This window comes from Apiospora phragmitis (assembly GCF_038363925.1).
Source record: "Apiospora phragmitis strain CBS 135458 chromosome Unknown utg000001l:1.0-2902119.0:1.0-2906034.0, whole genome shotgun sequence".
Lineage (NCBI taxonomy): Eukaryota > Fungi > Ascomycota > Sordariomycetes > Amphisphaeriales > Apiosporaceae > Apiospora > Apiospora phragmitis.
Window position 1 is genome coordinate 2426219 of NW_027117399.1, and position 12500 is coordinate 2438718.

The 12500-nt window shown below is 43.4% G+C and overlaps 3 protein-coding genes across 3 annotated transcripts; 1 reads left to right on the forward strand and 2 right to left on the reverse strand.

Annotated features, from left to right (window-relative positions):
• Positions 1-6535: 6535 nt before the first annotated feature.
• On the reverse strand, positions 6536-6847 carry PG994_000741 (alcohol oxidase; the record flags this gene model as incomplete). The annotated part of the gene is made up of 1 exon (XM_066852150.1): positions 6536-6847. The coding sequence occupies one exon, from the start codon at positions 6845-6847 to the stop codon at positions 6536-6538; it is 312 nt and encodes a 103-aa protein (XP_066722782.1).
• Positions 6848-7455: 608 nt separating this feature from the next.
• Positions 7456-9284, forward strand: PG994_000742 (Major facilitator superfamily domain- general substrate transporter; the record flags this gene model as incomplete). Its single annotated transcript, XM_066852151.1, has 3 exons — positions 7456-7689; positions 7796-9214; positions 9267-9284. The coding sequence occupies 3 exons, from the start codon at positions 7456-7458 to the stop codon at positions 9282-9284; spliced, it is 1671 nt and encodes a 556-aa protein (XP_066722783.1).
• A 735-nt stretch (positions 9285-10019) lies between these two features.
• PG994_000743 (uncharacterized protein) lies at positions 10020-11825 on the reverse strand (the record flags this gene model as incomplete). Its single annotated transcript, XM_066852152.1, has 4 exons — positions 10020-10677; positions 10760-11368; positions 11474-11622; positions 11706-11825. The coding sequence occupies 4 exons, from the start codon at positions 11823-11825 to the stop codon at positions 10020-10022; spliced, it is 1536 nt and encodes a 511-aa protein (XP_066722784.1).
• Between the last annotated feature and the right edge of the window lie 675 nt (positions 11826-12500).

Here is a 12500-nt window from a genome sequence, read left to right on the forward strand (position 1 = left end):
CTTGGACGCATTAATAATCAGCGGTAGAAAATACCGAGAAGACATGAATGGATATATCACGTCAAATTACGCAACTGGAAGCACACATGCATATCAGTCTGCCCTTTGGACCAATAGCAGTGGCGAGTGAAGTAGTCGATTTGAGAGATGGACGGGCACCGAGGCGCAGAGCTGCTACCAAGGCGACATGCCAACCCCTTAATCAGTCACGTGATACGTATCGTAGTGCATAGCTCTTGCACATATGCATGGCTGAATTCATGCCAAAGATTGATGCGGTCATGTTGTAGCTAGGGATTTATCGGCAGCCAGACCTAAAGAGGGTATTCATTCGTTTGCAGGTGTTGTGTAGCACAAAAACAGGTTTTGAAACGTACTCAGCTCGGCGACTTTCAGCAGCCAGTTGGAAATCTCCAACAGCGATTCTTGAGCCGAAACCCAGACTCTTTGATTTCGGTAAGGGACATGACGCCGTCGTACTGGATTAATGGTCCCGGTTGGTTTGAAATTACGTATGATAAGTTATATCTCAATGATCTACAGCCGTTCTAACGGCAACAAGTTCAAGTTCAATATGAATTTGGTTTGCTATACGAGCAGAGCATACCATCGGTGCTGGGGCATATGCTCTCACAGAATCAAAGGGTGCACAGAAGCCCCAGCTCGTTACTGGTTCCAATTACAGGGTAGACTGCCATGTTGTATGTATGCATTTTCTGGGCAACGGCATCTTCCGGGCGCAAAGGCTCTTTGGTCGTTCACAGACTCCTGACCCTAGAAAAGAACATTTGCTTAATGGTTAAACAGGATAGCTATCAAATTTTCTCCCAATAAGTACCCTGCTTGGAAGGTTGTTGCGTTCTTTGCTAATCCGCTTATACCAAATTCAGTGCGTGTTTGTCTATTTCAAGGAATAGCCGGAAGAAGTAACGTACGTCACCCCATAATTGACCCCCCTGTCGACCTCCACCACGATTCACCGCCATTTCGATTCAAAAAGAGATTTCTTAACGAATTCTGATCCGAATTATTTTATTCTTTTAAATATATATTAATTTATTAATAATGCGTTTATATACCGAAAACGATATCTCTGCCGCCATCTAAAATATGGCAAGCGGTAAATTTATTTATAAGGCTGCCTTTTATTAAGGTATTTCACGATCTACCTTTATTAGTTAACTTCACGGCCGATAATTACGTCGAGAATTAAAATCTACTTATTAAAAGCTCTCTCTAGTTTAAGAGAAGTATCTAGCAGATTAGATTTTAGCTTAAAAAGCTTTTAGCGTTATACTAATATATATGTAAATTAAGAAACTAGCTTAACGCGTTTTAGCCCTTTATAATAACCTTATACCATTAAGTAAAAACTAGATAGAGTTATTTTTTCGATGTAACTTAACTTTACGGACGAAAAGGTAACGTCGTATCGACTTTTAACGTATTAATAAAGTATTAATTAAAGTAATTAAGTTTTAGTTTTTAATTAAATTATATATATTTTAAATTTAAATTATTAAATTTAAAAATAAGTATAATATAAACGAGTACGGTATTTTAAAAGGTTAAAGAGGTAATAACCTTATAATAAATAGTTCGAAATTACGTTTTATTTAATAAAAATAGCCTAGTTTAGAGTATTAAACGATTATATTAAAATATATATCGGTACTCGGTAGAGCTATCCCTTTTTTAATAATTTATAAGGGCAAATCGGTCTAAAAATAATAGTTTTTTTAAGAACTCGATAAATTTTAAGGATAAAAGTTCGATATGAGTAATAAAGGCTAGACGAATAACGAGATCGCCGTTAAATAGCTTAAAGATATTTTTATATCGAAAACCGCCTCGAACGACTTAAAAGATACCCGTTTATTTATTTTAAATAAGTATAGTAATTATATAATTAACGATTTTATATCCCTTTATTATTAAAATAATATTTACTTATTATTTTTACCCCTTTATTTATTACACGTTCTTTAACCCCTCGATATTAAAGTTTTTACCCTTATAAAAGCTTATTACTAGAAAGAGATCGGTTTCCTATCCTTATTAACGAATTCAGCCCTTATTAATAAACGAAACTTCTTTATATACTATACTAAAGCTCGTAAAAAGGCTTTATCGGCCTAGAATATCAAGGGTGGTTAGCGTAGTAGTAGTCTTTAGCCCGTATATATTATTAAGCTACTTACTAGCCCTATTTTACTCGAAAATAATAACTAAAAGCGACCCGAAGAGATAACACAGGCCTTAGCTAGTTAAGATAAAGCTTTCACACCTATAAAAACTCCTTTAATTAATAATATATTATAGTTAATATTAAAAAGGTTTATTAATTTAAAGCGTTAAATTTAATACTTTTATTAATTAAGTTAAAGTGACCTTATTATATAACATTAATTATTTAAAAAGATTTAAAAAAGATATTAAAAAAGGATTATTTATTAATTAATACGGAATATAAATATAGTCCTTAAAAGAGAAGTTAAAGCTCGTAAGGCTATAAAAAAAACGAAGGGTATAAATTAGCTCGAATTCGAAATTTATATTAATTAAAAGCATATAATGTATAAGGGAGGGGCTAGACTAGTTTAAAATTAAAGAATCGGATTCTAAAATATCTATTATATTTACGGTTAAAAGCGATTATATTATAGTCTAAAATTAAAGGAATGGTAACTATTTAGAGTTGGTGGTCAATTATAGGGGGGGGGGTTAATTATGGGGTGACGTACGTTACCAGGAGTGTATGCAGTCGGGTAAAATCGAACCAGGTCCTCGGGTGCTGTCGGCGGTCTAGACCCCTTGGCCTTGGCTGCGAACTTAAATATACAACTACCGGCTCTCCCGGGATTTCCAAGTAGTTCTTGTCAAAGGTGCTTAGTGTGGGGGAAATGGAAAGCAAAAAGAATGTGAAAGTTCAGACGTTACTAAACGTAACTTTAAACCGCGCCTCGCTTAACGTAGTCCACGGTTTAATTAAATACACGGTTTAATTAAATACTTTTTAAGACCTCGTATAATAAAATATAAATTTATTTAATTACTACGTTTAAAATTAATTAAAACTATTTAAAATTATTTTCGTTAAACGCTTTTATATTATTTTAATAAGTATAAGTATTATACCTAGGCTCTCCGTAGATTTTATAGCGTTATAAGCGCGTTTTAAACGTTTTTATATAACTACTCTTTTTTCGCGATTCGTTTTATAACTATTTATTAACGTTTTTTTAAAACTATAAGTTTTTTTAATTTATATATAAAGTGATCCTTTATTTTATAGCCGTTTTTTTCGTATAGCGGCGCCGGCTAAACATTTTATTTACTTCTTATAATGCGGTTACTTTACTTTTTAAAAGAGCGAGCCGGTGTATAACCTGCGTTATATTTTTTATAATTTAGTTAACTTTAATAAAAATTAATATCGAGGAGTTATTTTAATATTGCGCGATTCGATTTCTTATATATTCGGTTTAAAATTAAGCTTTAATTAAATTATTTAAAGTTTTTAATTCTTAAGGTATAAATAAGCCGGAAGAGGTCGCCGGAAATATCGGCGTATATAGTTTTACATTTAATTATAAAATAACATGTTCCGAATTATACGGTATAAGTCCTGCCCCTCGAAAACCTTCTTAAATATTTAAAACGATAAAAGTCGCTTAGAACGCTTTTAAGAACGTTAATAAAAAATCCTCCTTTAAAATATAATATAACGAATGCTATCCGGGCTCTAAAAAAACCTAGTAAAACGTACTAGGGTTTATATTAATAGTACGAGAGAGTATTTAAACGTGTAATAAAAGTCCGCTTTTATCGATATAATAAGTAATAGCTTATTAAAATAAAAGTAATTAAAGTACGTAAGCTTAAAAGTATTTATAATAGTTTCGTTAAAGTTATTTATTTTATTAATAAATTAAGATTAATATTTAAATTAATTATTAAAGTAAAGAGTATTTATATAAAATATATAGGGAGCGTCCGTCGTTATATATCTAATCTCTTTTTTTATTAATCCGTTGGATTACCTGTGGCTCACGGTGATCTCGTTGCCGGCTCACGGTGATCCATCCTTTAGATCACGGTGATCCAACCTTGGTTGGCTCACCTCGGGCGTCGTGCCTTCTGTCGCTCCGGGGCTTCGTCACGTGACTCGTCGTGCTTTATTATTATATCTGCCTTTATTCGTTTCATCGCTACGCGGGCTAGGGCCGCTTGTCTTATCGCACGTTGTTAGAGTGTGGCCGCGTGTATATTAATATAGCTGGCGGTGCGATTACTCAGCTATAGTATCGTAGCCGGACCGGGTCATCGTATTCCCGTGCCGGTGAGTGGGGTTTTTGGCCGCATGGTTAGGTCGGGTTTTAATATATAAGTAAAATACGCCGGTATAAAACCTTCGATTTCTTTCTCGTATAACTTTTTAACGTATAAAAACAGCCGATATTAAAAGGTTAGAGTTTATACGATAAATAAAAAGGTATATAAAGTATAATAATCGAGTTTTTTTTATATTAAAGTTTAAAATTTATTAAATAATAGCTCTTATAGCTGTTAAAGACTAATAGGTAATAAATACTTTTTATATAAAACTTTATATACTTATTAAAATAGTAAATTTAGTCCTCGTTTTTTTCGTTCGTAGTTTAGCCGTTTTTAATAATTACGATTACTTAGTCTTTTAATAATAAGCTGTTTTTATATTTAAAAAAGAGGTACGTTTTTTTAATAAATATAATATACGAAGGGATAGCGTAACCGTATAATCTAACGCCTTAAATAATTATAACCTATTCTTAGTTCTTTTATTAAACTACCTTAAGCCTCTCGTATTAATCGGAGGTGGTTACGACTATTTTAAACGAGATTTAACCTATAAAAAAGCCGGTCTTATTAAAGTTATAAATATCTATTAGAATAGCTAGATGTCTATATTACTCTAAAAGGGGTGCTACGTACCTACGCGCACGAACCCCTTTCTTATTTCATTAAGAGGGGCATATAATACCCCTCGCAGCTTATACTAAAGATAGATATAAATAACTAAAAACCTAAGCGAAAGCACTAATAGAACCCATTATACGTACGTACGAAAGCTCATTTAATAATATCCTCTTTTTAAATCTTATACTTATAAATTATATTCCGTACGAAAGTAAACTACGCGCGATACGCGTTAAGATTTTCGTAAAAAACTCTTTAATAATCGATTCTTTAATTAAAACGCGTCCGGAGGTCTAGTTATCGTTATATAAAGCTAAAAGCTTAATTAACGTCGACGCGTCTCGCGTTATATTAATAAAGTAATCGATTCGCTATATCTTTAATACTACTTATTCGAGGCGGAAATAATCGCGAATTTAAATCGATTATATATTATACGATTAATTACTCTTCGAAATTCGTAAACTTTTATATTAATAACTATACATCTCGTTATGAAATACTACCGCGATACCGGTAACGTAAGGTTATATAAGAGATATTATATATTTATGCTACGAATTATATATTTAATTTAAAGTCTTTTTAAAGCGCTTAAAACGCTAATTATATATCGCTCTCTTTTTATTAACTTATTATTATAAGTAATAAAAGTATAAAGAATAAAATATAAGTTATAAGGAATTATAAAAAAGTGTTTAATTAAACCGTGTGTTTAATTAAACCGTGGATTACATTATATCAACCTCATCCCGGCTTCGCCAGAAACAAGAATAACCAGGCATATGACCTAGTGACCAGCGAGTTGCCCATAGCAGTAGCAAAAAAGAGGAATATCTCGCAAGTTCGATATAATCGCGTAGTGAAAGATGGGGTATAAACACCTTCACTACGACCCATCGTAATGACAGGTAATCTCTACAGCACTCTACCAACAACACCTTCACTCGTTTCTCATCCTTTGCATCTTCTCTCGCTATTAATTTCACCAAACCAACCACCATGCAGCTCGTCGCCCTTCTCTCGCTTGCTTCTGGGGCTATGGCCCTCAGTGTGCCCTCGCGGCCCCAGGTCCGGGCCTCCTCCAAAATTCTCGCCGCTGATGTGAAGGTTCCGCTTGAAGAGTCCGTCACAAGATCCAGATTTAAGGAGGTTTGATTGTTAAGTAAGATGGACACGGACCACGAAATAAGAAATATTAAAACTACGTGCTAAAGAGTTCTTTGATTTTAGGGCAAAGCCTTTCGCCGTTGGCTGTGAGCAGTTGTACAGTAGAATCAGGGGTAAGAAGTGGTGGACATAGGCTTATGCGGATATTACCGTCTGAGAGTCTGGTACTATAGTTTTATCCCATAGATATAGCACCATAGCTCAGTTATTTCCTTTATACTTGCTTCCTTTTTAAATCATGTTCTATATCTATTGAACTCCTCACCTAATCTATCTACGTCACCCTCTTGCTCTCTGCCGGTTGCGACAGCAATAGCCAAGGTACACAGCCCAATATTAGTGATAATGTAATTTACCAAGAAAAGTTTAATATACGCGAGCCTCTCAGCTAGTAGGAAAGATTGTCTCAAGGCTCTATGAGTCTTGTCAACAGGTGTAGACCAGTCTTGGTATCCGGGAACTCTGTGAGCTTTCCGTTCTCGAAGAAGGAAAAGCCCCCGGTCTCGACAACGGCAACGGTAAAACCTCTGGGATCCTCGACCAGACGGTCAGCTAGAACATTCCCAGCCGTCCCGCCACCGACTATCACGTACTCGAAGGGTTGATTTCGGCCGGGAACACCAAGCGAGCTGCCCAATGACCGGAATGGATTGTGAGGGTCACTTGCACACTGGGCCAGTGCAAGATTCGCCAGAAGTAGGTTTGAGAAAAGATGCATGTTGGACAACGAGATGACTTGATTATTTGCTTTGCTTGTGCAATATAGGTGCTGGTCCGTGCTAGCTAGACCCCTTTCTAGGTACGTACTCAATAGTAAGGAATAACGCAATCTCTACCTACCTACTTAGATATCATCCTCATGGCGGAGGGTGTGTCAGTCCAGGAGCATAACGGCCCGGCCTGGGTCACTTGCATGGGACAGTGAAAGTGGAGCTCGGGCCGGCAGTGACCGCGAATCTGGACATGATGATTGGCCAGCTTATTAGTTGCTCCTAATGGGCCAGAAATGCAGGAAGGAGCTCTCGCCTCTCCTGTCTTGTCTTGTCTGTTTCTGTTTGCCCTCTTCGAGACTTGCAAGATTCTTGGGCTTTTGTTCTCCCGATATTACAAATGTTTCTTTGCGGAATCATCGTCGTCAGATTAATCAGCAAGATCGTGGTCTACAGGATTATGGTGGATGGCTGCCGGTATCTAAATAACTTATTTATCTAGACCTGTCTACATTCCTTGCCAAAAACACACTTGAACGTTCGACCTCACTTCTGGAATAACTTGTTCCTTTCCCTATCTATTATTCAAATCCTGAATCCATTCCGTGTCGCCAGAATGAGCGAGAAAGGTATCTTTCCCGAGTCAGGCACGGCAGTGCCTGACAACCGGCCGCCCGCACAGATTGAGGGAGAAGAAGATGGGACAAGCCGTGAAATCAGATCGGACGAGTCCAAAAAAGAAGACGATACCCCAGTCATTGGAAAGCGCGACATTAAGGGCTTCAAATGGGCCATGGCCGTCTTTGCTATCCTCGCCTCCACCTTCTTGTTCGCTCTAGATACCACCGTGGTAAGTGCCAGCGTTGTCTATTTTCATTGATTGACGAGACCTGAACCCTCGGAAATGCAGAATCCCATACATAATGCTGACACGAGGCGGCGTGTCTGAATTACAGGTAGCAGATATCCAATCCCACATCATCAACTCGGTCGGCGAATTCGAGAAATTCTCCTGGTTGGGCTCGGCCTTTGTCCTGCCCGCTGCTACCCTCCAGCTTCCTTGGGCAAAGGCATACTCCCTATTCAATATCAAATGGCTCTACTTGGCCGATGTTACCGTCTTCGAGATCGGCAGTGCCATATCAGGCGCCGCCCCTACTATGGATGCCCTCATTGTCGGTAGAGCCATTGCCGGCGTGGGTGGATGCGGCATGTACCTCGGCAGCCTATCCTTCCTGAGCGTGGCCACCACACCGAAAGAGCGGCCCATGTACCTCTCCCTCGTCACTCCCGTCTGGGGTCTGGGAACGGTTCTGGGGCCCATTGTAGGTGGCGCCTTCGCCGACAGCGCTGTCGGTTGGCGCTGGGGGTTTTACGTCAACCTCCTCATTTTCGTCGTCTTGGCCCCTTCCATACTGTTCATCCTCCCGTCGCTCAACTTCTCGCCCAATCTGAACTTCAAACAGAAGCTAGTAAAGTTCGACTGGCTCAGCCTCGTCCTCTTCGTCGGCTGGGGTATTGCTTTCATCATGGCCCTGCAATTCGGTGGTACCGTATATGCCTGGGAGTCGGCGAGCGAGATCATTCTCTGGGTCTTCACCGGTGTACTCGCTATCGCCTTTGTTCTCAGCCATATATTCCATCCCTTCATCGATGCTGAGAATCGATACTACCCCGCTCACATGCTTCGGAATCGCAAACTTGGGGTTTTGCAGTTGGCCACGTTCGCCGCCCCCGGAGCCGTCTATGTGCCTATATACTACCTCCCCTTATACTTCCAGTTTGCCAGAGGAGATTCCGCTGTGGACGCTGCTGTGCGCCTGCTTCCCTTCGTTTTCATGGTTGTCGCCATGTCCATCATCAACGGAGCTTTGACGTCCAAGCTGGGCTATATTTTCCCTTGGTTCCTTGCCGGCGGGTTGCTATCCGTGGCCGGCGGCGCATTGATGTTCACGGTCAGCCATGAAACGAGCAATTCGGCCATCTATGGATACAGCGTCGTGCTTGGCCTCGGCGGCGGCTGCCTCTTGATGAGTGCCTTCGGCTGTGTGGCTGCCGTCATCGAAGAAGAAGACGTGTTTAACGCTGTCGGGGTCCTGAGTATAGCCCAGGGTCTCGGCATCGTGTTTTTCGTTTCCACAAGCGGTATTATTTTCCAGAACCTGAGAATAAATTACATTAAACCATTGCTGCCTCCCGGTTTCACTGGACATACGAGTGGCATCCTGGCCGGTAGCAGCAGCCCTGAATACCAGACATTTTCCGAAGAGGTCCGCGACGCCATTAGCCAGGCCATCGTCACTGCCATGAGTCGCGTGTACACGCTCTCGATAGCCGCTGGCTCGCTTACTGTTCTAAGTTCGTTTCTGCTTGGCGTAAGTCTGCAGCCCTTTCCTGTATACTCGGTTCTAGCTAATGGTCACCCAGGGATCCAAAGTAGAATGATCGCGTTGTGTTGGGCTGGTGCAAAGATAGTACCAAGACAAGATGATAAGACTATGAGGTTAATAGTCACCTTTTTGAAAGTCGCTGGGATTTTGTTTGGAAGTGTGTGGCGAATGATAGGTAAATTTTCAGGAATTGATGCCTTGATGGCTTGAATTATTCATGTTGAGTGTAGAAGATTGGTACTCTTGTTTCATTATTCTGGATAGATTTCTTTCATTATACTTGTGCTAGATTGGGATATTACTTATTTAATGTGTGCGTTCATGCGCTCTTAAACCCAAAGATGCCCTTGTAGACCCTGTTGTAGGTGGACGGCTTGCTCGGCGGCGGCGGCGGGCTCTCATGGAGGCTGTCCGACTGATTGTCCGACGGGCTGGCCGGTTGGTTGAAATTGGCCGTGGTCATCTTGGTGGTTGCTCACTGATTTCTTTTTCTAGGCAAGTTCTGGCTAATTGTCTACTCCACCAACCTAGCAAGCAAATATACATCCTTATATGAGACCCTGCTAAGCGTGCCGGAAACAAACTCAAAGGAATAAATAGATTCGACCTATGCCGGTACTGACGGGACGAGCAACCGCGTTAGCGATGCATGTCGTGTGGCTCTGCCAGTGGGACGCAGCTCCACTCTTCGCCCCGGCGCGGCCCGGGACGGCCCGCATACAAATTTCCCATCCCATCACATCCTCTGTGCGACGCCTGATGAGATTACCTACGTCATGAGCGGAATACATTAGACAAGACGTCTCTCCTCAATGTTAGCCAACGCGATGGCCTGCTCGAAACTGCCTTCTGAGCTCAGATCGAAGGCATCGGCCCCGGACGCCGTAATACGTGATATCAGTTCGTTGTAGACCGGCGGCAAGCAAAGCAAGAAGTGCATGGTGAAGTACCAGTCCGGGAGCGGATGGACCTTGACGACGGAGCCCAACTTCGTCCGCAACTCGCGCAGCTGGCTGGCCAACCGCGCCACCGTAGTATTGCCATCATGCGCCGCCGTAGTAGCGAGGTCCTTCAGTTTCTGCATCGTCTCGAGGAGGATCTGCTCGTCCGAGCGCTTGCATTCGCGTTCCAGCGTTAGCCACATGTCCCTCGCGCACTCGATGTTGTCCACGCGCGCCTGCATCGCGTCCGAGAGGCTGCCTTCGAGGCCGCCCAGGGCCAGGTCGCGCTTATTCGTCCAGTAGGTCATGTCGTCGTTGTACTGCTGCCGGACGGCGGGCGACGCGCCGAGCGGCGGCAGCGGCGCTCTTGGCCTCTCGCAGACGTCCGTCAGCATGTCCCAGACACCCTCCTTGCGCGCCGCCGCCCCGCATGGCCCGGACCCAGCTGTCGTAGTTTCCGGGACCTTGGAGTACGGGGATTCCTTGGAACGATGCGCCGTTGCCGATCTTGTGCGGCATTCTGCTGCTGCAGGGTGACAGGATGTGGGAGGGGTCAGAGGAGTCCACAGACGACTGCCGAATTTCGTACGGAGCGGACCCCTGAGCCTCGGAGCTGCTGTTGATGGTTCTACTGTGGCGTGGCCGTGCCTGTTGTCGCCTTGATGGTACAAGACCTGTGCCCCCATCCTTATCCCAAGCACCATCTTGCGGCACATACTTGGACGTCTCTTCATCCGGCGGCCACACATAGCTCGGCTCAGGATCCACACGGCGCCGTTTCTCCGTGGATAGGCTGGCCCCGTTTAGCTCGAGCTGAAGTTGTAGCGGATTGTCTGATACAGATACAAGCGCGTCTGAGTGACTATGTATCGTTGATGGTTGAAAGCTGTACCGAGTCATGCCATCATTGAATGCAAAGTCTGCAAACTGGGCTGGCGTGCCGTCGCGATAGCCGGAATTTTGGTCGCGCGTAAGTAGAGCCGAGTCGGAGGTCCCGAGAGTAGTAGAGAAGTTAAAGGCGGGCTCTGGCATTGCACTGGGGGCCGTGGTCTGGGTCTGCATAGTTTCGCCTCTGTTTCCCATAGTGGCTGGACTCATGTCCGTCAAGGCGGCTTCGTCGCGAGGTGCGAATTGGGCGGCGTGTCCCGCGGGGAAGGAGAAGTCAGGGCTCATGAAAGGGATACCAGCAGTCTGGGCACTGGCGGGGAAGGGAGACCACATGGGCGGCATGGCCACCGACGAGGAGAGATGCAGGGAATAGTCGGCATTCTGGGAGGTTGCCGCGGCGGCGGCTTCGGCTTACAGGAGGCGTTTGTTCATGGCCTCGAGCATCGTGGCAAAGTCGGCTTTGCTGCATCGCTTGGCTGCGGGAGCATAGTGACACTCGTGACCGTAGCGGACGCAACGGCCGCACTTGGGCTGCGAACCGTCGCACTTGATCTTCCTGTCACGCTGGGACAAGTTGCAAATCATACCATTAGCCGTGACCAATTCAGGATGCCGGGACATGGATGGAGTAGGAGAGATATACTTACGCACTGCGTGCATGCTTTGTGCCGTCGGGTTTCGCTCATCATGTATCGTGAAGTCATGGAGGCTCTTGGGAACGGTTCTACCGCTCGCAGGTGGTGGGAGTTGGAACCGTTGAAGCTCATGTTGATTGATAAGCAACCGAAGGCGAATAGATCCTGAGTGTGGCCCCGGGTACCTCGGACGGAGATCCTCTTTCATCAAAGTGGCCCCCTACACCCAACCCCCGGCCCCCACCTGCCGGGATGACCTGCGATGTAACCTTGTAAGCATATTCCGAGAAGTGAAAACCAGACCTGGGCGCGTTCCAGGTCCTGCTTCGTGGATGATGCCAGTCCAAGGCTCGCTGCAGGAAAGAGTCGGAGAAGGAGTCGCTCGGTTTCTGACCCAACTATATGAACCGGGGAAGTTGAGCCGTGGAGGGTTTACAAGAGATCTCATCTACAACGCGCTTCGCATTGACACCTCCTTTTTGGGGGTATGACAGGAATTCTGTATCGTACTGTAAAGCCCTACTTCACGAGCAATGGATTGTAGCCATCTTGGCAGTTCTACCGTCATATACAGGTTGGTAAGTACTTTGGGTCGTGGACTTATTACATTTAGAAGTATCATGGTACATCTCTGCTATACTACCTCCCGGTAGAGGCATTTAGAAGGGGCTCAGGGGTTGGCTCAAAGACGTAGACTTTATAGATTCAAAATGGAGTGGTCATTTGGTTGGAGCAAAAGGGGGCGCATCATATTCGCCAAAAGTGAGTACGTGTGGCACTGAGATATGCGCCGGATAAAGCCATGTA